Source organism: Pseudorca crassidens, chromosome 6 (assembly GCF_039906515.1).
Source record: "Pseudorca crassidens isolate mPseCra1 chromosome 6, mPseCra1.hap1, whole genome shotgun sequence".
Taxonomy (NCBI): domain Eukaryota; kingdom Metazoa; phylum Chordata; class Mammalia; order Artiodactyla; family Delphinidae; genus Pseudorca; species Pseudorca crassidens.
The window spans coordinates 69,332,170-69,359,739 of NC_090301.1; the positions used below are offsets into that span (position 1 = coordinate 69,332,170).

At 37.3% G+C, this 27,570-nt stretch overlaps 1 protein-coding gene across 2 annotated transcripts in view; it reads left to right on the plus strand.

Moving 5' to 3' along the window:
- FAP (fibroblast activation protein alpha) overlaps positions 1-27,570 on the plus strand; it is a 71,341-nt gene that overhangs the window by 24,571 nt on the left and 19,200 nt on the right. For both annotated transcript variants that reach the window (XM_067741729.1, XM_067741728.1), the window contains exons 9-17: positions 600-754; positions 2,778-2,881; positions 4,667-4,802; positions 8,443-8,487; positions 14,726-14,830; positions 14,929-14,999; positions 17,360-17,413; positions 19,052-19,176; positions 23,056-23,103. In XM_067741729.1, coding sequence (XP_067597830.1) covers positions 600-754; positions 2,778-2,881; positions 4,667-4,802; positions 8,443-8,487; positions 14,726-14,830; positions 14,929-14,999; positions 17,360-17,413; positions 19,052-19,176; positions 23,056-23,103 — 843 coding nt within the window. The remainder of the gene's footprint in view (positions 1-599; positions 755-2,777; positions 2,882-4,666; positions 4,803-8,442; positions 8,488-14,725; positions 14,831-14,928; positions 15,000-17,359; positions 17,414-19,051; positions 19,177-23,055; positions 23,104-27,570) is intronic.

A 27,570-nucleotide genomic window follows, 5' to 3' on the forward strand; every position in this document is an offset into this window, starting at 1 on the left:
CCAAAACTAGACAACTGTCTGTATTATTTTGCAGGAAAATATTCTCGGCTCTTGGTGCTCTCATGAATTTTGTCCTCTTTCTGGGTCATGTAGTATCTAGGAATTAACTGGACTTTAAAAGGTCTTCTAGTCCTTGCCTTTATTAAAAATGTATATAACTGAATTAATTGGTTTTTAAAAAATATTCCCAGGAGAGAAAGTCAACTTTCAAGTTAATGTCACTCTGTAGTATAAGAGTGTTTATAAGGAGTGTTCTCCTTGTTTTGGCTAATTTAGATGACTGTAAAAATCAGAAGCGGCCCCCAAAGGGAAAATTAATTATTGTTGAAATGTTTACTATTTATTTTAAAAATTACATTTCTGATTAATGTCAATTCCCCAGAAGACTAATTGATGTTTGATATGGGGTATTAAGTTAAACTATTCCTCTAAACCTAGATCATTTATCTTTTGATAACCAAAGCATGGCATATGTCATATCCACATTAAATATATTATTTCAGTTAATAAATGGCTATATACAATGTACTTTGAAGTATTTATGATGATTTTAACAGTACACTGTCATAGTAATTAATATGGTAGTATTTATTTTTCAGAGGAAATGCTTGCTACAAAATATGCTCTCTGGTGGTCTCCTAATGGAAAATTTTTGGCATATGCAGAATTTAATGATACAGAGATACCAGTTATTGCCTATTCCTATTATGGCAATGAACAATATCCTAGAACAATAAATATTCCATACCCAAAGGTATGTGGAATACTTTTAGCAGATGCTTCCATTTCCCTGGTGTCAAAATGAGCAACCAATACCATGAATAGAGGTGGGATCAACAAGTTTGGAGAGCTTCTTATCCTGGTGCATTGTAAGGCAAACATTGTACTGTGCTCTATTATTTATGTGGACATCTGTTGCTTTGGACATCTGGTTGGGCTGGATGAAGTAGTCTTTGCAAAAACCATTGCAGAGTCTTTGAAAAACATATGGTCTAGATCATGGAGGAAAAACAAGCTTAACTTAATTTTAATTTTTTTCATATTTCATGCTCCAAATTCGGGTAAAGTTCTGTTTTGCAATTCCCTCTTGAATTCTCATGTAAATTCAAAGTAGAATGGGAAATTAAAATGTTGAATGTGGTGCTCCTGTCAGGTCGAAGTAAGCCTGAGTTATGGTCTTTTCTGGACATACATGGTAGGTTAAGTTTATAAGCCTAGGCTCTTCTTTGAGGGAATTAGACATGGTGTAAGCCCTCAGTTTCTCGTATAAACATTCTAGAATCCTTAGCTTACATACTTCACATGCAGTCCCATGTCTCAAGACAGTCAACCTGTATGCAAAAGAAGAATGGCCAGGTCACGGTGGAGAAACGTCGTATCCTAATTTAATTTAGACAAGAAATCTGAAAGGGAATCAAATCATAAATTCTCCTCTTGCACAAGGAGTGGAAGTGATTTTAGGATTTAGCTCTTTGTTCTTAAGTCGTGATTGTTTTCCCTTGCCAAGGGGAACACTGTCATAGATGGAGCCAATGGGTCCCTATATGTGACAAAGACGGGATGGATATGCATACACACAAGTGGATTCCAAAGCAATTCAAAGTGACCATAGCGAGAGAAATAGAAATTCCAGATAGTCTAAAATTTATGTTAAAAGTCTTTTGAGAAAAGGCAATGGGTAGGAGATGAGTGTTTAGGTAAGAGAACCCTCAGTGTTGTATATAAAGTCTGAAAGCTAAGATGTTTGGAATTGAGAGGTATGATACTTGGAACCCAAAAGATGTAAAAGGACTTGGATCTTTAGAAGGTGGTAGGGTGCAGAAAGAGATGAAGAAATCTAGAACTGAGGAGAAACTCACATGGACAGAGAAGTCAGGACCCAAATTCTCATGTTTCTTTGAAGGCTGAAGTTGCTGAAACATCTGACATTGAACTGAGAAGTGAGACAACTTGAAAGAAGCAGAAAGTCCCACCTAAACCTCAGAGTGAAACAGGAAGGTGTGAGGAGAGCCTGGACAATTTCTTAGATAAAGCCAAATAGCATGGAGCTATTTATGGCTATATATCTAAATTTTGTGGATTTAAATTGTTTGACAATTATAAGATTCTCTTTTCTGTGGTAAAGTAACAGAACTCTAAGAAGATGTCTGGGCATGAACTATACTGTCATGTAAATCTAGGGCATATACTAGCACGTAAAGCACAAAGCAAGAACAGCGTAAATCCCATGACACTTTATTTTGAGGTGGAATTTTCCTAATTTGGGAGTATTGATAGCGGTAATAATGTAACCAGCTAGTAGACTGTCTGATAATTGTCCTAGACCAAATTACAGGGTAAAAGAAAAAGGTATCTTTCATTATCTATTCTTTACCCTCTCTTCCCCAAATCAATCCCCCTCGGCACTCCCCTTGGCACGTGAAGAAATATTATTATGATTAATTATGCTAATAACAATTATAATGGGAAATATCTGTCTTAAAAGTCAGAAAAGAGAATATCACTTACGGAACTGCATTTTTATAGCCCAAATATTTTTCCCTATGAATCAAGGCTCCCTCATTAATCACTTAGAATATGTGTTTTCACTCTGGTTGCACAAGATTTGTAATTGCACTGCTGTGAAATTCGTGGTCATGTTATAATTAGAATGTTTTCAACAATAATATACCTAACATAGTTAGCTTATAAAAATATGCCTAAATTCCTAAACTGTCTTTAAAAAGTTGGTGATAATTAGAATTTTATGAGCTTATATATCTCCATTTTCTTCACAGGCTGGAGCTAAGAATCCCATTGTTCGGATCTTTATTGTTGATGCCACTTACCCTGAGCATGTAGGTCCCAGAGAAGCGCCAGTTCCAGCAATGATAGCCTCAAGGTATAGTCATCTCTGTTGCTTCCCACTTTTCAAACTGAATTTTAACACTGAAATTTCTTCATCAAGGTTTACATTTCTTTTCTAATGAGTTTATGATGTATATGCTACAGCAAAAATAAATAAATAAATAAAATTAGCATGCCCAGCTAAATATATAGCAAAATCGAAATTCACAAATAATTTTCTTAAATTGATTTGAAAATATTAGCCCTTTTCACACATGTAAAGATGACCATGGTGCTCAGTCTAAGTGCTACTTCTGGATGTGTGAGTATAAGCTAGAGGCAAACAGAGAGATAGTAAAATTCATATATATCCTCATCCTGGCTTCTTCCAAGTCTGACCTACTTTCTCCCAGGGTTTGTAGATCATGCTTATCACATGTGTATGACAAACAGGAGAAGATACGCCAACTCTCTCCAAATATTAGCGTTTTTCACTAGGATGCAGTCTATTTGAAACGGTCTGGTTGTAGAATTATCTGTTTTGGAATTAACTGCAGGCAGACAGGGACAGAAGCATTCTCACTTCCCCAGCATGGTGCCCTATGTACATCTTGTCTGATTAGTCCTGGTCATTCAGGTTGAAGTGGGTAAAGGGGAGGGGTCTGCAAGCCCTGCCTGGTGGCCCTCCTTACCCCTTCCCACACCCTATCCCACCGGGGCCAGTTGATTGATCACTAATAGGAAAAAAAACCTCATCAGAGACCTCTGCTGGGCTTTGCCAAGATGAATCCCCTCTCTGATAATCAAAAATGGCTTTTTAAAATTATCCATTATTCCCCACCCTAATCTAGTTGATGAAAACTTGACTGAATACATCTGGTTTTTTATGTGTCATTCTCCTTAGGAGGCAAGCAGAATGATAGGAAGAGCATCATGTATGGAGTCATGAGGCTTGTTTAAGCATCTGTAAAATACTAACAATACAATAGTAATAGCTAACATTTTTTGAGCACTCACTATGTAGTGAGCATAGTCTGTAAGCACTTTAAGCGTTCTCAGTAGATCTTTACAGAAAGCTTTAAAACTGGTACTATTATTATTCCCATTTTATATAGAAACAGAGCCTTGGGTATGTTAAGTAATTAGCCTAAGGTAGTATAACTAGTAGGAGATAAAGCCAGAATCTGAGCCAGAGACCCCTTCTAGCTCTGTGATTCCTTTTATATTAATGTCCAACATTCTGTGGTTCATTTATATTGCTGTTCTCTTAACTACAAGTTCACCCTCAGAGCCAAGTAACCATTGCTGCCTTTCATTGACATCCACTTTGTGCCAAGCATTGTTTGAGTTACTTTGCATACATCATCTCCATTTTATTAACCTGAATTTCAACCCCTGACCATGGTCACAGCTAAAACTCGGCTTCCAACACAAGCCTGCCTATCTTTTACCCACTTAGCTCTCTTTCAACTAGTTAAGAAGCGAAAATTTGAGTTTAGCTATGGGAAAATAGCCAGTTTAATGCTTTTTCTCCTCTAGATTGACCAGTAGCTTTGGCCTTCCGTCTTAAATTTTTTCCTGAGATATAAAAATCCCAACTGGGAGATAACTCAAGTGTAAACTCATTCTATTAGATGAATGAACTCTCTTATAGATATTCTTTAAAAGTCAGCAGGTATATTTAAACTTTCTCTGCAGAGAAAGGAATGTTTTGCCTTCCTTATCTATGGAATAAATATTTCAGATAATAAAATACATCCTTTAGAAAGCACAAATTAAGAAATTATTTGAATGTGATCTTGATTTATGGTTGTGACTGTCTGTTTTGATTTGTTTGCAGTGATTATTATTTCAGTTGGCTTACATGGGTTACTGATGAGCGAATATGTTTGCAGTGGCTGAAAAGAATCCAGAATGTTTCAGTCTTATCTATATGTGATTTCAGGGAAGACTGGAAGACATGGAGCTGTCCAAAGGTAAGTTGTATTAAAACCATAGAGGTGTGTTTCTGAAGATGAAAGTACAAGAGTGGTGACTTATTTATAGGTAACATTTTATATTATAAAGCAGAATTACTGCACTCAACTCCCAATTGCAAAAAAACCTCTCTATTCAAAGTTTCATTATTTTTATTAAATAAATAAGATACCTTTTGCTTTCTTGAAAGACTTTAGCATTGAAACTGAATAGAGAAAAAGACTAAATGAAACAATGTAATACTGGGAAAATCAGTAGGATGGAAATTTCCATTAGGATGGAAATCCATCCTTTTAAGATTATAAGATTGGCAGTCAAAAAAAGCAAAATAATGAAGATGAAAAGATAAGATGGGTCCATTAAGGAAATAGATGTGTTCTATTCAAAAGAATTAGCAAATGGTAACATGTTCTATTCAATGTCAAAACTGAAAAATAAAAACTCCAGAGTAAACAAATATTATCAAAGGAAAGCCAAATACTCCCATTTGAAAATCAAACATAGATAACTAAGAATGACATGAAACAGATCAAATTATCTTGCTATCCTGTTATCTTAGAAGAGTGCTCAATACTGTGCTAATTTTAGGGAGAAAAAACTTAAAAACTAGGCACGGATTTATTGTTGAGTTTTAATTGTTTTTATTGCTCAAATCCAAACATAATCTGTTGAATTAATGAGTCAGAAAACTACTTCACCAATAGAAAAATCTTCAAAATAAGCCTGTTCATAAGTACTCATATTAGAGACTAAGAAACACAAAATGTTTTCTTTAAATAGGAAATTTTATGGGTACATTTCATGAGACATCTAATTATGAAGAAATGTTTCATTAAACCAAATATAGAATAAACCTATTTTATAAAGTAAGAAAAAAAGCACAAAGCAATCAAAGTAAAACACTAAATTCCATCTAGAAATTAGGACATTATGTTTTGCAAGAAAAAAGTCATATGAATCTGTTTGGAAGTATATCAGGACTATAATAGTCAACATTACTCAGGCTAAAAATATTTTTAAATCACTACTGTGTCTATAAGAAGCTTGACTAATTTTGATGGAATATGTTAGAGCTGATTTTTATCTTATTTATAGTTTGATATACAAAGCAGAAAGATTTTTTTGGCTTTAATGCAGTATCATAGGCAAAAAAAAAAAAGAATAAACTTGATTGTTCTAGTTAATTAAAAGCCATCAGTCTGATTAGTCAGCTTTGGATGAATATAACTTTAATGTTTTCATTGAAGCTAGATACTAGGAATTATTGCTTTAATTTTACTAGTTTAAAACTATAAGATTGGTCATTTAGATACAATTTTTAGCTCTTAAAACTAGGCATTTAAAACTGTGATTGCTTTGGAATTTGAAATTCTAATTTATCAAATCTGAGACAACTTAATCCAAACTGACAGAACATATAAGATGCTCATTCAATGAGATGTGGAATTCCCTGGAATATAAGCTTTAGTTTTATGGCCAAAATCAATGATTAAGTTTAGAATACCAGGTTTGAATAACCTTAGAATTTCAAAACAACCTCTGTTTCAAAATAGTCTGGTAAGTTCATGGAACATATTTTCAGATTTAAGAAAAACAGGGTTGAATTTTCCAGTAACCATACTCATGACTGGTGTGTGTGTGTGTGTGTGTGTGTGTGTGTGTGTGTGTGTGTGTGTGTATGTGTGTGTGTGTGTGTGTGTGTGTGTGTTTTGTTTTGAAAACAAATAACATTTAAGGTTAAGTGACGGCTACACTTTATTCATGTTGGGAGTCATACCCAAAACAAAGAGGCAAAGGAAACTGACAATAATTGCTTAATATAACTATATTAATAAGATTTATTAAGAAATTTGTAGTTTGGGGGAGAGACATCATAGTATTCTTTCTTCTCTGAAAAGGGAATTAAAATTAATTTTATCTTAATAACTAGAAATAATGAATCAAAAAAGTTTTGCTTTATTAAGTCTTGTCTTAACTTGTTCTCTCTGAGACACTGGCCTATCCTTGTAAGAGAAAATCCAAACTGTGTTTTTAAAATTTATTATTCCCTTGCTTTTTTTGACAGTACTCTCTCGTGGTTCTCTTTCTACTTTACTGACTGTTCTTTTCCTTTCCAGCTCTTCCTCTTCTGACTTCTCTAGAAATCTTATTATTTTCCAAGTTAATGTATTTGCAAGATAGGCTAACTGCTATAACAATTACAACAACAAAACCCCTCCAAAATTTCAGTGGGTTAATACAATAGGAAGTTTTTGCACATTCATGTAACCATCTAATAGTGAGTCCAGGTAAGTGGGGAATGGTGAGGGTATGGGATGGGGTCCCCTGCTTAACAGAGGCATTCAGGAACACAGGTTGATAACATTTCTGCTATCTTCATCTAGTGGCTTCTAAGGATAGTCAAGGTTATTCAAACCTGGTCATCAACATTCACGGGGCGGGGGGGAGGGCGGGTGGAAAAAGAATGGAGGATCATGTGAGAGGGTCTTACAGATTAAGTGCAGAAACAGCACGGGTCACTTCCGCTCACATATCCCGGGTTAGAACTTATCACATGACCACATCCAACTGGAAGGGGGCCTGGAAAATGTAGCCTACCTGAAGTCCTAGCAAAAACAGGAAATGGTTACTAATTATCCTACAGTCTCTGTCACAACTCTATTATTCTCCTAGGTGATTTTTATCTAATACTAGAGGTTTTCAATTACCACTTGCCCTACAAGTTCATTCTGAGGATTTGAACTTTTATGTATCTCTGGCTACATCTTCTCTGCTCCACCCTCACTACCGCACGTAGATTTGGGTCTTCAGCATCCTTTTTCCAACATTGCAGTAGCCTTCTAATGGCTCTTTGTGCTTCCCTCTATCTTACCCACTTAATCCATTCTCTGTATCATGTTCCCAATTATATTTTTTAAATTGTGATTCTGAAGTCTTTCAAAGGACTTACCTACAGGAGAAATCCAAATTTCCTAGGGTGGAATAAAATTTTCTCTACAATCTTGCTGATCCCTATACATTTTCTCATCTTCTCTTTCCCACAGTCACCCTCCATTCAGCCATACTGAGCCACCTGTGGTTTTCTAAGCTGGCCTTGTCTCTATGCTTTTCATTCTATCTAGAATGTTTATCCTCTAATTGTCTAGAAAAGTCTATTCATTTTTTTAGGCTTATTAAATATTTGTTCAATAAATGATTGATTGTACTATGCTAAAATATATACCAAAATAAGATTCAGTGCAAATTTTAAGATTTCTAGCTGCTTCGTAAGATTGAGAAAAGAAAAAATTTAACCTAAACTCCTCTGTGAAATGCCTTTTTACCTACATGACACCAAGGGTTTGGCTTGTGCTAGGCCTCCATAGATATTGTCATAATTCCAGTCACTGCCTTATGGAAAATTTAACCAGAATTATGAATGGTTTGCAATAAGATACAGCCCTTAGATCATCCTTGTGTACGCAATGGTGGTGTTGTATTAGATTTTGAATATAGTCATCTTAAACTCAAGTGTGAAGTTAGTTGACTAGCAATAATATACTCCGACCAGGCAGCTTAACTTGTTCAAATGTCCAGATTATATTTAGGGAAAACTGTCCTCCTAATACTATGCTTTATTTGATCTTTTTTTTCTTTTAGACCCAGGAACATATAGAAGAAAGCAGAACTGGATGGGCTGGTGGAGTATGATTGCTATCTTTTCCTTATCTTTTAATGAAATTCTCAGCTATCAAAGGACTATTTGAAATGTATCCAAACTGGCACTACTTGCTTTTATAGAAAAATATCAAGGTAAAAAACACAAAGGTAGTGATCCCTTCAGTAATTTTGTGCCAGACAATTTTTTTTTTTTTTTTTTTTTTTGCGGTACGCGGGCCTCTCACTGCTATGGCTTCTCCCATTGCGGAGCGCAGGCTCCGGACGTGCAGGCTCAGCGGCCATGGCTCACGGGTCCAGCCGCTCCGCGGCATGTGGGATCTTCCCGGACCGGGGCACGAACCCGTGTCCCTTGCATCGGCAGGCGGACTCTCAACCACTGCGCCACCAGGGAAGCCCCAGACAATTTTTAATGTGTATATATTTAGAATTCTATTAAGAATAAATCATATACCTCATGTTCCAAACTTAACTTTTTCAATCAACTCTCTGATATCCATAATTAATATTACCTCTTTAAAAATACAATAAAGATCAGTTTTCAAAAGAGAATACAATCCCCAAATTGCTTAAAATAATCTGAATAATTATTAGCCATTTGAATCCAAGGAAAATAATTACATTGGGTATCCTTGGTTTAGAGACAACCTACTGCTTATTAAATTTTATATAAATTAAAATGATTAGATGTATTTCATATATATGCATATTCATTCTAGTTTTTAAGTAAAGTGGTATCAAATAGGGAAGTGTGTGTTTTGTTATGGTTTGTGATCACATATATCTGGATTTTTTTGGAATAGTTTTATTCAGTGATTTATAAGGATTTTTTGTGTAAAAATAAATCATGTTTTAGGAAAATATCAATTGTATCTTGTATCCTATATGGAGAATACAAAATAGGACAGATAATACGTGAATGCTGTGTGGATGGTCCATTTACCACACACATGTGGTTGATTTCAGCTAGCATTTGGGTGGGAAAAAAAGGCTGCTGCTTCTGAAATTTGGACACATGCAAAGAAAAAAGAAATTCTTAAGAACTAGTTTAACACATTAACCCAAGACAAGGGACGATAAAGAATTCAGAAATCAATTCTAAGATGATGTCTTGTAAAACTTTAAATTAAGATGGGATGTGAAGTGAAGTAAAAATCTTCAGATATTCAAAATTCTTTTCTGTATACTTTCCTGGATTCAGCAATTTTAGCTTACATATATTTACTTTCTGTCTTCAGTTAAAGATACTTCCGTTTTATTCATTAACTAGAGAATAGTTATTACTTTATTAATTGTATAAGTAAATGTACATTACATTCTAAAATAAGGTAACAAGGATAAGTGTGTAATTCAGAAAAAAAGGAAAATCCTATTTTATTTTATTTTTAATATTTATTTATTTATTTGGCTGCACTGGGACTTAATTGTGGCACATGGGATCTTTTTCACTGCAGTAGGCGGGCTCTTAGTTGCAGCATGCAACCTGGGCCCCCCTGCATTGAGAGCACAGAGTCTTAACCACTGGACCACCATGGAAGTCCTGAAAATCCTATTTTAATTCACTCTTCAACGCTGTACTAAATAACACAGGAAAAATGAGAAGTAGTCAGTGAAAGAACAGGATTTTATAATTTTTTTGGATTCTTGGTCAATCAGAAGCTCACCTTCCAGAAAGATAATTACTAGATCAGCATTTGAAAACTTGAGGAAAGGAAAAAAATTAATTTATGAGTTTACTGCCATTATAGAGATTTCCTGTAAAGAATGAGGGAAGAAAGAACACTTGAATATGCCCTTTAGCTGTGTTCTCCATGAAGATAGTATAACTAGAGTTTCTATAAAGTAACATGAATGATGTGATTTTACAAATAGATAACGATACCAACAACCTTATCAAAGACATGATCTAAGAATCCATACACATTTATTCTGAAAATAGTGCCACCATTCAAAACACACTGAACTATTTTAGAATGCATCTTTGGAAATCTCCTATGTATAAGCATCTTGAGGAAAACAATTGTAGCTTATCAATTTTTATAGTTTGTATAGCACCAGCCTTGCAATCTCAGCAAACAGTAGCTGGATGAATGTATGAATGAATGAATGAATTGCCTTCTAAAGCTTTAGAATATTGTTTTAAATACCCTCAGTGGAAGCACATATGTGTCCTTTGAGGGAAGATGATGTCTCTACATTAAATCAAAAGCCATGTCAACATAAATCTAGTGAATAAGTGAAACGTGTATCTGCAACATATGATTTTGCACTAGATCATTTTAATATCTGTAGCTTTAGAATTCTATTGGGAAAATTATTTTTCTTGTGTACTAATCTCAATCTCTTCAAATGTATCCAATAGTCAGTAAACTTTCTGAATATCAGAAGAGGAATTGTCAAATTTTTTTTGAAATGATAGCTTTCAAGAGTAAGTTCACACTTCCCCAAGGCAACTGCTTTCAAGAGGTCAGTCATTAGATTTTATAAGTTCTGACACATCTTTTGAACTCATGACTTTATTTAGTTATAACTCCTGTGTGGTAATATGCTGCATAGCTTCCTTTGACCTATAATCAAACCAGTGGCTTAATAAAAGTGCCCAGAAATAACCTAGAAATGTTTGTCTTTCAGACATTTGTTCAAATAATATTTATGAGGGTTTTGGATAAAGTGTACAGGCTAGTCATATTAATATAAATTTAAAGAGCAATTTTAGAGGAGTTGTTCCTTTAGTATTTATCAAAGAGATTTAAATTGAAAAAGACCTTTGGAGATCACCTATGAATTAGAAATGTGAGATTAAATGACTTGCTAAAAGTAGTTAACATGTTAGTTTCAGGCACAGAACTAGCAAGTAGTTTCTTAAGAATTTTACTTGTCACTTTCCTTTCCTCCTGCATGAGATATTGTGTCTTAATTTGGGGGAAGTACCATAACTTCTTCTTTGGTATTTGATTAGAAAAATAACAGCAACAAATTCACTTTGAATACGTATATATTTTTTACCCTGTGGAGAACAGGCAAAAAGGAAGATTTAATCAAAGAATCTAATATTTAATTACTAAAATGTGAAGAAGAAACACTGAAAACATAATGCTTAGATTGCAAAGCCACATTTAAATTATTTTAAAGTAATTAAGCAACACACCACACTTCCTTTAGGCGGTTGGCAAAATCCTTTGGCTCAGAAAAGTGGATGTTCTACTTGATGCTTGAAAGTCTGTGCTTTTAACTGCATGTGGACTCAGTTTAGGCACAAGCCTTAGATAAGTAGTTCCTCAGGCTATTTACCAACTGTGGCAAGAAATTAACTGGTGGTAAATAACCTTACCTTCCAAGAAAAATATTTTACGTGGCTTTGCACGTAAAGGTGAGGAATTTACCAGCACATCTAAGCATGATAAAGGGACCTGTGAAGAGGACTTGTTAAAACTGAGGCCCACCTAGTGACATGAGCTTATCTAGGGCTCAGGTGTGACCTGCCTCGAGAGGGACTTAACTCAGGATGCATTATGGACCTCACTCTGGCAAAGTGAAGGCGGAAATATTTCACACTCTCTTTACCTCACCCAAGTTACCTGCTCATCTGAAGCAGCTGTCTTGGATGTCTGCAATAAAAGGGGAGAAGATAACAGTCTTTGCCTAGCAAAATATTCTTCCTGTTTGCCCAATTCTAATATCTTAAAACATAACACTCTGCCCTCTTATTTTTTATTTTCAATGAAAATGAAGTTTTCAGTTTTAATCTAGAACTAAATCTTTTTTTTAGAGTTCCCTAACTAACTGCAGATGTAAAGAGAGTATTTTTTTTTACTAGGGCACCTTATAATATTTTGTGACCCCAGTTCCATTGTAGTGGTTAAGACAATGGGGAGCCAGTTTTTGTCTTTCATCTTGGGGTGGGGGGGAGAGGGAGACACTGTAAAGTGGTTACTAGTAAGTAATCATTTGGCTAAGAGGGTAAAGCCTCATTCTAAGATGAAAGAGTGATTTGTCAGACCTATGCTAGTGAAATTCCATCGGCAAAACTGCAAATCAGAATTTCCTATTCCAAGGCCTCTTGGCTCTCCATCTCACTGAGTCTCAATACACAAAATCCTACCAGGGCTGGTCTTATTATTAATGAAACTAATAAAGGAATCACGTAAGGAGACAGCAGTTTCTCATTATTCCATTTTACATTTTGTTAAAAACATCAATTCTATGCCAAATACATAAGACTTAGGACACTATATTAGTTCTCTAGAGTTGCTGTAACAAATTACCACCAATTTGGCTTAAAACAACAAAAATTCATCATTCTGGAGGCTAGAAGTCCAAAGTCAAGGGGTTAGCAGGGCCATACTTTGCAGTCTCCAGGGAAGAATCCTTCCTCACCTCTTTCAGCTTCTGGTGGCCCCTGGCAATCCTTGGACTTCCTTGGCTAGAGCTCCACCAGCTCCAATCCCTGCTTCCATCTTCATATGGCCTTCTTCCCTGGGTCTCTTTGAGTCCACATCTCTTCTTATGAGGACACCAGCCATTGGATATAGGGCCCAGTCTAATCCACTATGATTGCATCTCAGTTCTTACCTTGATTACATCTGCGAAGACCCTATTTTCAGATAGGGGCATTGTCTTAGGCCATTTGAGCTGCTATAACAACATACCATAGACTGAGTGGTTTACAAACAACAGAAAATTATTTCTCACATTTCTGGAGCCTGGAAGTCTGAGATGAGTATGCCAGCATGGTCAGGTTCTGGTGAGAGCTCTCTTCTGGGTTGCAAACCATCAACTTCTTGTTGTATCCTCGATGGCGGAGAGCAGAGTGGAGAGAGCCCTCTCTCTGGTGACTCTTGTAAGCGTACTAATCCCATTCGTGAGGGCTCTACCTTATGACTTCATCTAATCCTAATTACCTCCCAAGGGCCCCACCTCCTAATACCAAATACCATCCTTTTGGGGGGTTGGGTTTCAACACATGAATTTTGGGGGCACACATTCAGTCCACAACAGTTATCTTCTGAGGTTGGGTTGAAAAGAATTTAGGGGAACACTATTTAGACCCCACCAACACCACGTCAAATAAGTTGCATTTTAATATCATGAAATTCTAATCATGACTTTTATCAAAAAGCATCAAGTATCAAATCACAGGTAGGACCATCATTAAAGAGGCCTACAGATACTTCCTTTGCTTTCTTTTTGCTCAGAAGTGGGTCCCAGCAAGATGGTATCAGCAAAATAGGTATTTGTAGCTAAAAGATACCAGTAGTCTTTTTTGGTTGTTGTTGCTTGGGCAGTTTTAAAGAATCTGAAAGTCTTGGTTTGCTGTCATGTGGAAGCACTCCAGCTAAGAGAGCTGGTTTGGGATAACTTGTAGGAATATCTACTCTGCTCTGCTCTGCATGATGTGGAATAGCTCTTTCCTCATGGGACACTTGCATCACATTACCATCCTTCCCCAACCCAATGACCGGGAAAAAAAGGAAACCAGCAGATGTAAAATGAGTCTCTTTTTTTAAGGGAGAAATTACTAGCTAAAATTTGGTGTGAGGACATTTGCAGGACTTTGGTTATCTGTACCTTTCAGGATGCTGAGGCGTGGCTTGCTCTGTTCAGGTCACACTAGACCTGTGGCAGGGACTCCTTAGGTCACCTGAAATTCCCAGCAGGTGGAGAGCATGGGCCCTGGGAAGAGGTCAGAGATGAGCAATGAGGTCTGCTCTGCTCCCTGAGTTCAAGGAGTAATCCTCCTGTTGGCTTGCCGTGCGTTACATTTTTCTCCCAAGTCCAGAAGTCTCTTCTTGCCATTAAAAACTGTGGCTAGCAGGTCATGATATTTTAATCTTTAAAATGTCTTTATTGTAGCATTAGCATTAGGTGCTTGGCATCAGACAAATCAAGAGTTAAAAGAGCTTCAGAAGAGTCACTTTGGCCAAAAGCCACATTTTGAGGATTGACTTGGTTAAACATCAACATTCATTTGTGATTCGTTTAACTCAATTTCAAATCACATAATCTCAGAACATGGAAATTCAATCAAACTAAACAATATAAACCCACGGGTACGTAGTAGCAATTAAGTAGTAGTTGGAATATGTAAGTGCTTGTTAGAAGCACCAGAAAAGCTGTCCATCTGAAAGAATGGAATTTCAGGTGTGAGTGACGGAAGGAGGGGAAGAAAGGCATTCTGGTCCCGATAATTATAACTACACATGGCTTTAAAAGAATCTATAGTTTGGCTTGTCTTCTGAACATAACCTCTGTTCATTTCTTTCAGTTCTTTGTTTCAACACCAGTTTTCAGCTATGATGCCATTTCATACTACAAAATATTTAGCGACAAGAATGGCTACAAACATATTCACTATATCAAAGACACTGTGGTATGTTCCTTCCAAGATTTATCTCCTCAAAGATCATTCACTTGAGGTTGCTCAAATAACGCTCAGCTTCACACAACATAATGTTTGTCTTTTTATAGGAAAATGCTATTCAAATTACAAGTGGCAAGTGGGAGGCCATAAATATATTCAGAGTAACACAGGATTCACTGTAAGTATTGCATGAAGCTTGATGCACCATTCAGGTTTTAATTGGCACTGATGGACATACAAAGGATACAGCACCACTTCTTTCAGTTAAGAGCATTTTTGTTACTTATTCTGTAGTTTAGTTCAGCCAGCTGTGGTTTCTTTAAGATTGCATATTCTTTAATAACTAGTCAACATGATTTCCTTTTGGAAAGAAGATTTAGTAGGTGGTTATTTCTCTTCTGGCACTTGGTATATAATTACATTAAAAGTATAAAAATTTTAAAATAGTAACTGGTTCTAAAGATAGATTTCCCCCCTAGCACTTGAAGCAATAAGCAAGATTCAGAAGTCCATGATGACAGCCCCTTGATATAGAAATGTTACTGTAGTGATTCACTGTTATATAAGTTTAAGATTATTATCTATAACAGCTATTATTTATTGAGCGATTGTTGTGTACAACGTACTGTAAAGTAGAAATGATGATCCCAGTTTTACAGATGAGAAAACTGATACTTGGAAATTTAATTAACTTGGCCAAGGCTACATAGTGGCAGAACTAGGATTTAAACCTAAAACACATTAAATCTAAGGTTCTTATTATTAACCTCAACATGGGGCTTCTTCCTTCCAGGTCTTTCCTTTTCAGTCCATCCTTCGTACTGTCTAAATAAATCTTCTTAAAATAAGCATTTACGAGCAAACATCTCTAATCAAGAATGTGCAGTTCCTTTCCCTTATTTTTAATAAAGTCCAAATCCAGGGCACTCTCTTGTAACCTGCCTGCCATTAGCTGGAGTTCTAAGAGCAAAAGAGAAGGATCATTAGTCCAACCTCACTGGATAAAAACTCTTTAGAAACCTATTGCTAATCCATGGAATTCTTTGAACTGTCGGCAAAGGAGTTTGGACATTACACGGGGCAGCCATTAAAACCGCGCGTGTAAGAGGAGTGACAAGATAAAAACAAATGGGACAGTTCAGAAATAATATGTTTAGGAGGTAGGGGAAAACTGAAAGCAGGAAGACCCAGGTATGGTCATAATCTAGGCCTGAGGTGACAGAGGACTTAACTAGAAAAGTGGCCATGAAACCTGGACTCCAAGGGAAAACTATGCCTCCTTTTTTTTGCATCTTTGGAACTTGGCATATAGTGCCTGGCACACTACTGTCAAATGAATGAAAGGAAGAGTAGACAGACAGTGAAGAGAGAGGCTGAACAGCACTGGTGGGTCAATGGCTGTGAGGGAAAAGGAAAAGGAGAAAGAGAAAGTAGACTCTGTTCTAAGTGTTAGAGATAAAGACAACTGTGAAAACTTTGACATGGCAAGAAAACTGCAGGAGGCTGTTTGGAAAAGCTACTGAATAGTTTATTCACAGGTAGTTTGAGGTGATGTGGGAAAGGCAAGTATAAGTGATGTTTGGAGTCCCGTGAAGTCAGTAAAGGCATTTAGAAGGATGCTTGTTTAAAAGGTAAAATTAATACTAGGAGTAGGGTGTATTCTGTTGCTTTTTCCTTTTACTGGGGATAACAAGGTTTTTATTTCAGTGAGGATATACAAGTACCTGGGTTAATAAAAAGTTCTGAGAATTAAAAATTAGTAACCAAACCTAGGTTATTCCAAACTTTTAACACTCTAATAATAGAGCTCATCCTAAAAATAAAAATAAAAAATTAAAAGTCAGTTACTTTGTGATATTCAGATGAACTCACAGAGGAGGAAAAATTATGCCACTAAATTGGATTTCCCACTTCGTGGCTATAGTAAAACAGGTTAAAACTGGGACCCAGATACTTAAGTAACAAGTGTGTTCTCTTGTGACTTGTTCTGCTCCTGGGTAAATTCACATGGCCCTTTGTGTGGTATCCCTGGGTGGACGAGTTTCCTGATTTATAGAAAAGTTATCTACTGTCAGTGCTTCTGTAAACTAAGTTCTAAAGATGCTTGGAATCATAGACAAAATTAAATAGTATAGCATAAAAAATCAGTAGGCTGTTAATTATGGAAATGAAAGGGGTGATATTGATCAAACATCCTAGTTTATTTTGTGTGACTCATAACTAATGCCTCAGAGTATAATATACATATAAGAAAAAAGAGTACTCAACATAATTTTTCTCCTATAATTTATAAACATATTTATAAGAATATTTTATGTAGGTATAAATATATTTATATATGAATTATAATTTATAAAGTCAGAGGTATGAACAAAATTCAGAGGTATGAACAGCAGGGATTCGTGTACATAAGTGCCAATTAATTGTTTCGTAAATGAACATTGGACTATATTGTTTACTGTATTAGTACTAGTATTAACAATTCTATCACCATTTAGTCATCAATACTTATTTACTAACTTCTGAATATATTTTCAGGTTTTATTCTAGCAATGAATTTGAAGGCTACCCTGGAAGACGAAATATCTATAGGTAATTTGTATCAATTTATTCTAGTATTTTTATATATTGAAATTTAAATAAAAATCTGTCAGAGTCCTCAGAATGTATAGAATATTTTTAAAAGGCTGAAATGTAATAAAATTAATTTGTGAATTAAAATAAAATATTAAGACTGTTGTACACCACATCAGTATAAAAATATACACCCCCCAACATATTAGCTGACTCAAAATGTTTGTTTTCAAAAAGAAAAATCAAGAAATTTTAATGCTGATATAAACATGGTACTAAACATTTCAACTAAATTTAGAGGTAATTGAGGAAATTCATTTTCCTACTGTGTACCAGGCATTGTATTTATTCCCATAATGTGTGCTTTCTTTTAATGTGACTTGCTTTGTCATAAACCTATTATGATTGGAAAGAATTCACCTCTGTTCCTAAATTAGTGTTTAAGTTAGTCCACTGGCCCCCATGGTGGCTGGAATGGTGCCCTTTAAAGCCCCTTCTGGATGTGGAAACAAAAACAATAGCTACCATGGGCTGGTGGTCTGCTATAGGCACATTTTTATCTGCTTTACATATGTAATTTCATTTAATCCCCACAACAACTCTATGAGGTTGGTGGTATTGTTGGAGCCAAAATTTATACTTGGGCATGCTGACCTTAACTCCTTACATTAACTGCCTACCTAATGTTTTCCAAGGTCACACCAAAATATGAACATGAATACTACTAACTGTAGCTGAGAAAATAAGAAATTTTTCCCTCTGCCGCATTCCTCTGTTCCCTCCTGGATCATGGCTTCTCATCTGTTGAGAAGACTCCCTCTCTGATGATAGCAATAGCTCTGGCCACCTTCTAACATGCCCAAGGCAAGGTCAGGGGCAGCAGCAGAAGGAACACTGCAGTGGCCACAGGTAACCTTACTAGCCACAGCAGGACTCCAACTGTGCTTCCATCCTGGCATAATTCCACCTGGTCATCCCCAAATGAGACTCTGAGCGTTTGGGGTAAAGTCTGGGAGGCTGTTTGTTAAAGCCAGTCACCCAGAGAGTGGGCCCAAACTTGGTAGGTACAGGTTGGCTTGTGTAGGAATGTGTGGAGGGAACATTTCCAGGAAGAGCTTCCATGAGCCCAAATTTCCTGCCAAATAAAATGAAAGCCACAGGAGCTACTTAGAACCGTGTTTCTTATTTGCAATTGGCTTATTACTAATTTCCCCTTCTAGATATATGATAAGGACAGGGACCCCTGTTTTTGGTGATACTGTCAGATCTTCATTGTATCTTTTGCCGTGGGAACACAGGAAGAAAGATGGGACGTGGAAGAACTATGCATTCTCAACCACTTTGTAAAGTGTAAGAAAGTGATGGTTAGGAGAAGTGACTACTTGGCTCCCATTCGAGGTGTTAGATATTTCTCACACCGCAGGAAAACCACAGAGGGCTTCTCTCTCAAAGTCTGTGCCTATTCAGGCAAAGATGGACTGAAAATCAGACAAATCAAGATCCTGTGATTCCCCCTTTACTTTAAACGATATTGGCAACAGAAAAATAGAGTGAGTTTGATGTCAATATGTAAATTAGTCATTTTACATGGAGTAGTACATTTTGATAAATACAATCTCAAAATTTCAGCTTAGTTTTATTTTCATTTTCCTCTAGAATTAGCATTGGAAGCTATCCTCCAAGCAAGAAGTGCATTACTTGCCATCTAAGGAGAAAAAGGTGCCAATATTACACAGCAAGTTTCAGCGACTATGCCAAGTACTATGCACTCGTCTGCTACGGTAGGTAACGGACCTAACGCATTCTCTACCCTCCTCTGCCACTTTCTTTGTCCTCGTCATCACTATCTGATCAATCCTTAGCTACAGGTTACTGAGCACCTGTTATATGTGAGGAACTGATCTAGGTTATCTTATCTAATGCTTATGGGGAAAAATATAAGGAGGATAAGAAGGGATTATTATCTCCATTTTTTGCAGTTGAGGAAACAGACCTTCTGTTAAAGGTCCACACTGCTGGTAAGCGTGAGAGCCAGATGGGAGCAAGAGTCCTTTGGCTGTAAATCCCAACCTCTTACCACCAAGTGCCACAGCACCATGATGTTGTATTGCCAAAACAATATCATAAAAAGAAGTGTCCTCTGATAAAATGGTTGCTGGACTTCAGCCCCATTTACCTGCAGAAATGTCAATCTCCTATAGCCAGGGAAAGAAACCTGAGCTCTTTGCCTTGGAGGCCAGCAATTCTTTGAACTATAGCTTCAATGCAGATGGAAAATGAGCTTTTGTCACCTAGTACGTTCTTTCTAAATTTGGGAAACATGATAAGCAATTCATTCAAGTATAAAATAAACAAGTAATAAAATATACTAGACATTTCCTGGATGTTTAGGCTATATGTCCATTTAGCAAATACTTTCTATCCAGATAATTTCATTTTATGTGTAACCTTTCATCTATATCTTGGACACGTAGTAAAGTTGGGTTAGGCCATCAGTAGATCAATGAGATACATTAGGACCTTGGTAGTCATCATGGGGATTAGGAAAACTGACCTGTAAAATATCTACCCCTCCATTCTCTGTCCTGACACCACCTCCCTACCCCCATTAATCCCTGAGTTTCCATGGGAGTTGAGGGGGGACAGAAAACAAAGGGGGTTATTACCAAACATATGCCACTCTCCTGTTTCTGGTATTAACTCCCCATATTCAGGTGGGCAGCTCAGAGAATAAATAGAATCTTTGACTGACTGAGATCCCTGCTCAGTTGTAGAGGACCCTGAGGTCTTCTTTACTTCCCAGATGGAAGACCACCCTGACATGCCACTTCCTCAGTCCAATCACCTGGGCCCAGAACCTCAGCCCCAGCCGTCGAAATGAGTAAGCATTTTAATCCAAATGCTCCCTTCAAGATGGCACAAGATGTCAGTTTAATACAATATTTTCACAAAAGGTTTGGTCAGTGGCATCTCTGAAAAGTCAAAAGATTGTTTTTCATGACCATATGTGCTGATTGTGGTTATGGCATTTCAAGGTATACATTAAATGTCCCTCTCAAGTTATGTGCAACATTTTTCATCCCAAGCTATGTGTTTATGCAGCATATATTGAAAGCTTACATGCCAGGCACATAGTATCATTGAACTAACTGTCCTGAGTCATCTGGTCTATTTTCTCTTCTGAAGGCAGAATCTGCTTTCCTTTCACCTTTATATTCATAAGGCCAAAAAGAATGATGAGTGCATAATAGACATTGAAGGTTTGCAGAATGAACATAGGTTCTAGGGAAGATCAAAACATTGCTGCCTTTTGCAGAGTGTACCCAAAACCTCATTTTTATGCTGATATACTTACTGATAACGACATCAGTGACCCTACACATAGAAACAGGCATTTATATTTATATGCATTCTGCATTTGTACAGTGCTTTAATGCTTTTTGAAAGCGCTATACCACTTTTTATATCACTTTGTTTTCCTGAGATCTACTTGAGCCTAAGTGCCCCCTGAAGAGTAAGGAATCAAGGACTAAGCTCTCATCAAAAGTTGGTGAAAGACTCCTTTCTAGAACTTGAATCGCCTGACTTTTCCACACTCACTCTTCCTCGGCAGTATGGTAATTTCCCATTTAGCAAAAAATATACTGTGTGGGAAGCATCACATCGTCTGGTGTTTTTGAAGCTCCAGTAAAATGAGTCACTGCACCATCATAGGAAAAACCTTGAAATCTTTCCCTTTAGGACTAAGAGTAAAGCTTCATTATGTAACTTCAAACTCTCCAAAAGGGATGGTGAGTAAATCCCAGATAATAGGATTTTGAAATAGGTAAAGTCATACTGATGATGCTGATGGAACAAAAGCAATGCAAAGGATGCTTATGCCACTAGGACCACACCCTCAGACCACTTGTGTCAAGGGCGGTCAGTCATTAGTTTGTCTCATAGTTTAGGCAAAAGAGATATATATGCCAGTTGTCTCTATTGGAACTGCACACCCATGAAAATTCCATAAGGTCAATGTTGATTGACTAAAGTCTAGAAATTCAGATTCATGTCTCACTGCCTTACATTCTAACAAAAAATATAATGTGTATTTGTCCCTTTTAATAACGTTGAAGGAAAGCTAACCAAAATGAAAATCTCTGAACTTAAATTCTGTAAAATTATGAGACTCCACACAGTAAAGAACTGCTGGTTTTTGAGGAAGCCTTATAAACAATATTGCCTCTCCTTGCTCTCAGGTTAGACTGAAGAGTCAGGAAGGAAACCAATATTAGCTTTATTACCTGTAAAGGTTAATTGGAAAATGTGCCTAAGGTGTGAAGCTTCCTAATACCGCACCCCAGAATTACAATTACTCACACAAATATGGGTACAACTAGACAGCCGCCGGCTTCGCCCATGGGGCTGGCCACTGTCACACTTACAGCACCGGAACAGATCAAAACAGTCCTGTTCTCTGCAGGCTGAAAGATGCCAGGAACAAGGTAGAAGAAGGAGCTTCTCATACTCCGGTTTTCTCAGAACTTACCACATAGGTCATTCTCCCCTCCTTGCTTGGGACCAAGGATGCTCTAATGGCACTCCTGCCACAGAGGAGGAAGCATCAGGAGTGCAAATGAACATCTCCCAACCTCCGTGTTTGTTGCTTTTAACTCCTTGGCTGCCTGAGCAAATTTACCCTTTAAAAATGTATTTCCAAGTATTATTTATTCTATAGCTCCAGTAAGTGATAGTGTTTAATATTTGTAGATTTTGTTAAAAGGGCCAATTTCTGCACAAAGAACCTGAATTTCATGTTGGAATATATGGTGGACAGTGGTTTGCCACCCAGACGTCCCATCTTCAGGTCTGAATCACTCATTTCTCTAGCTGCTGAGAGGGCTGGTGGCAGACACCTCCCAGTTGGGACCCCCACTTCCACCCCAGAGATTGCTCTCATCCTAGGCCACAGCTGATTACCACTTCATTCTGGGGTATAAAAGCCAGCTCAGTTGGCCCCATTCAAGACAACTCTTCAGGTCATACATCTCCAGAGCTCCCAGTGGGGTTGGCTGAGGTCAACACCACACCCCAGATGAACTTTTGGTGCACAAAATTCCTTCTGGGTCTGTTTCGTGGGGAATGTGACCCATCACAGCATATTTGAACAGGAAATATTTTCTATATAAATTTATTTCTGCATATAGTAATTAAATGAAAGAAAAAAAGATGCTGGGTTCTACTTACCAAAATAAACTGAACATCAAACCAAGAAGTCAGATTGAAAATACATTCTAGGTACTGGAGAAGGTTATTTGATAATAAAAACACAGCTAAAACTGGCCCATACAGCATATCTTCCCAGAAGACCGTTTATCACTGCAGCTTCTGGGACCCGTTTGTGTAATTAGATCTTAACTATTTAGGATCACTCTTGGAAAAGTGCACAGGCAACTCTTCTCTTATGTCTGTCCTTTGATTGGGCTCTGGTCTCATGTGTTCTTTCAATGTAACTTAAAAGGTGATGTTTACTTCTCTATGGGGAGAAAAAAAATAGTTGCAGAATTAAAAGAGGTAATTGAGCTTGACAGTAATCACAAATACTACCAGAAGTTCTTGTTGAAAACTAAATGTTATTTTAAAACTAACCCATGTTTTTGTTTTCATCCTATGCACAGGCCCAGGCCTCCCAATTTCCACCCTTCATGACGGCCACACTGATCAAGGTACTCTCTCTCTCATGCTGTTATCTTGTCTTAAGAAATCCTGGACTCTTATGACACTAGAGGAAGCAAGACAGTTTCCCCACACCAACAAGGGCAACAGTGCTGGATTCTCTTATTGTAGAGCTTATGATTATATAGATCAGCCTATTCTTTGAGTCAAACCTGATCATATGAAATTTAATAATTATTTGCAGTAAGAACCTGGCATAATGCAAATATCTAAGAGGGATTAATCCTGTCTTCCCCAATCACCCTTATCAAAAACACAGAAGCTTAGAATTGGAAGGAAACTTAAGATTTTTAGTACAATCTCCCTCCCAAATAAGAAGACCTGTTTTTTTGGTAACATCCCAAACTGGAGAAGAGTTCCAGATATAACTCCATTTCGAAGCAGAGGGTGACTATCACGCTAGCTTTTTTGTTTTAACAGCTACATCACACTGTTGCCACGTATGAGAGCCCTGAAATTTGGAGGCTCTTTCCATTTTCAATTTCTATCAAGACAGAACTCCTCCATCCCGATTTGAGATATTGGTTCAAAATAGTTCACAGCTCAAAGATGACCGTTTTTGCTCTCAACGGAGATACTGAAGTGTATAACTGCCCTGAGACTCTTCCTGCGGTTCTCTGTTATCTTTTGATTTACTATTAAACATTATAGGGTTGAAGTTGACGGAGTCTAGGGACAGTGAGGGACTTCAGTACTCTGCTTTGGAATTGGTTTGGCTGCCAGCCCAATGGTCTAAGTATAGGTGAAGATAAGAAAATGAGGAAAAACAGAGTAGATTCAGGAGCTCAGGACAGGACAGGCATTGTAATAATGACACTGTGAATTTAGTTTCAGTTTGAAGTTTTGCGCTTTTTTTTAACCTTGTGTCTAATAATGAAATACTTTTAAGAATAATAGATTGTATTTCTCATTGCAACCTGCAGTGAGAGAAATTTTAAAGCAAGAATAGTTTGGAATTTGTAATGTATAATTCTCATTTTATCATGACCGCAAAATAAAAGTCAGCTTCCTTTTTTTAATGAGTTTCTACTTTCTTACTATCCTTCTCATATTCTTGCCAGATACAAATTTCTGTACTGCTTGCAAAGCCTTGTTACTTCACCCAATACTTACAAAACAGGGACAGTGTTCATGTCAGTCTCATATATGTCATATGTATTTATCTATTTTCTAACTCTCAAAACATAATGCAAAGTCTTTTACAGCACAGTTCTGCAAACTTGCCTCATGATGAAATTCTCCAGAGAGGTTTATTATAAATACAGATTCTCAGGCTGTCCCCAGAAATTCCAGTTCAGTAGGTCTTATATTGGCCTAGGGAATCTGTATTTTTAATAAATCCCCAAATAAGTTTTGGAGTTGCTTTTTAGAGCAGATGATATTTCTTCTATTTATTTCTAGTTTTCTCAGCCATTTTCCATTGCATTTGGTGCCCCAAATTTTCATTCAATAGATATTTATTAAGCACTATTACATTAAAACAGACACTGTACTAGATACTAGATCCTTAAAATGAACAGATACTGGGTTAGATATGGTCCCTGTCCTCAAGGAGATTATAGATCAGTGGGGAATGCAAACGTGTGAATGGGCAGTTACAACACAGTGGGGTAAGGTATTAAGATAGGGGAAATAGAGATAGCATAAAAACATATAAGCAGGGCACCTCATCTGGGGTAGGGGGCTTAGGAAATGTTTCCTAATGATAGCTACATCGACTTTAAGACTCATAAATATAAAGGAGGGATTGATGCTGTTTGGATGTCTAGCTTGCTCAAGTGGAGTGGTATTGATACTCTTTACTGAAAGATGGGATTCACAGTGCAGAGAACATTTTGGAGAGAGGATGAATTTTGTTTTCAATGTTGAGTTTGAGGTACTGATGGCATATAACTAAGAAGAGCTGTCCTGGAGTGACATAGTTTTGGAACTGGATGTTGGAGGATTGTTTGAACTGAAGAGAATGATCATGAAGTCATTCATTTATGGAATACATGGTTACTAAGTCCATGGAAATGGATGATGCAGCAGAGTGGGGAAAATGAGGGTGGGCAGGGGTAGTGGAAAGTGAGCCTAGAGTAAAACTGTGCAGAAAACCAACACAAGAAATGCAAAGCGAAAAATGAACCTGTAAAGGAGACCAAGGGGGAACAAGAAGGAGGACAACCTTGAGAGTATATGGAGTCATGAAAGGCAGGGGAAGAGAGGGTCTCAAGAAAAAGAGAGTGCTTATCTGTGTCAAGTGCTTCGGAGAGTGAAGCAAGACCTGCTCTAAATCAGTGAGCTTAGCGAAATAAGGATGAGCATTAGCTTGGTCAGAGCAGTTTCATTGGAGCAGTGGAGGTAGAGGCCAGACTGAAGCAAATTTAGGTCTGCATAGGAGGTAAATAAATAAAAAGAGACTATTTTCAGTAGGTCTGACTGATGAGCAAAGAGGTGGGATAATGACTGGAAGAGACTGATAGAGGTTTAAGTTAGTTTTTGAAAGCTGATAAATATTTGAGCATGGTTGAATGCTGATGGAAGAAATTTGGAGACCAAAAGGGGTTGAAGGCATAAAGGAGGGAGGTCGCCGAGAAGGTGGGCAAAGTGGAGTCCAGAGACAGGTGAGGACATTAATCTCCAGCATTGTGATGAGAGAGAATGAGGAAATTACCGATGTAATTATATGAAAGTTTGTAGAAAACAGTGCAGTGGCTTCATTTTCTCTGAGAAGTGGGGTAAAGTCATTGGAAAATAACAGATAATACTTGAACCAGATGCTATAAAAACCCAGAAGAGTTGACACTTGACATGGAGGGCCCAGGTGAGGCTTAGTTGCTTCGGGCAGAGCAGATCTTCATTAAAATTACCTAACTGATTGAATAACTTTATTTATCAGATTTTCTGCAGATTCTTCACATAATTTAATCAATGAACAATATGTCATAGTTAATATGATTTAAACAAAAATCTCACATATGATTCATCATTCTTACCACTTGATTTCATTGTAATGAAGAGTCTTCAAACATTTGGAGAGCACATACTACATATCATGCCCTTGGTACCGAGCATGCTGAGTGCTGAGTATACAATGATGAGTGAAAGAAGGTGAAAGGCACAGTCTGGGCTGTAGCACTCCTCGCCACATTATGCATTGCTAATGCACAGCCACATAGAGAAGTCCAATTGCCGCCCCTCCCTCTCCTCACAGACCTACGAAGTTCCATATTGCCTCCAAGGGGTGGGAAAATTGCACATTTACTATCCATAAAAATGCAACCCTGGACTGTAGAAGCTTTAATAAGATTTTCCATTCAACTCGTCATTTCAGTAAGTCATGAATCAGAAAATTTCAGTAGCTAGGAACAGAATAGAAAAGGAATCAAGGTCAACCCAACCAGGCAACATCTGCGTGTTGTCTCTGACTTCCAGTATCCGTCTACAGACTGATAAACATGGTCTACATAAATAAATATTGCAGCCATTCTTTGTGCTTACTCCACATAGATTCCCTTTATCCTTGACAGTTCCACACTGAGAACCCACACAAGAAGGAAGAGCTGGCTGCATTGTGGTTATAATTGAGTATACATTTTATTTTCTTTTTTAGTTTTAACTTTTTAAATTGAATTATAGTTAATTTACAATGTTGTGTTAGTTTCAGGTGTACAGCAAAGTGACTCAGTTATACATATATACATGTTCTTTTTCAGATTCTTTTCCATCATAGGTTATTATAATATATTGAATATAGTTCTCTGGGCTATACAGTAGGGTCCTTGTTGTTTATCTATTTTATGTATAGTTGTGTGTATATGTTAATCCCAAACTCCTAATTTATCCTTCTCCCCGCCCCCTGCTATCCCTTTTTCTAGTTGTAACTTTTAAGTTGCCACAAGTATCTCTTTCCTGATAGATTGTCCAAAGTTAAAATGAAATGTATTATGTATCTTATACAACTCATACTAAAACATCTATACTTGTTCTAAGATTAAATATAACACTTTGGAGCAAAATGCCATGAGTATATGAAAACTGAGAGTTACAAGGGAAGTGGTTTGGCAAACTTAGTGTAGTTACAAGTACTCCCCCCAGCTCCCCATCTTCAAGGACCACTTTTTTAAAAAGGCACAAAAACAAGGAGACCACGGAACTGGCATATCTCAGAAGTCATCCAGACCCTCTTTTAAAAAATAAAGCCACATGGGCTTCCCTGGTGGTGCAGTGGTTGAGAGTCCGCCTGCCGATGCAGGGGACACGGGTTCGTGCCCCGGTGCGGGAAGATCCCACATGCCGCGGAGCGGCTGGGCCCGTGAGCCATGGCCGCTGAGCCTGCGCTTCTGGAGCCTGTGCTCCGCAACGGGAGAGGCCACAGCAGTGAGAGGCCTGCGTATCGCAAAAAATAAAAAAATAAAGCCACAAACTCCACTTATTATACAAAAATCTAACTTCTCTCTAGACGATACCTAATA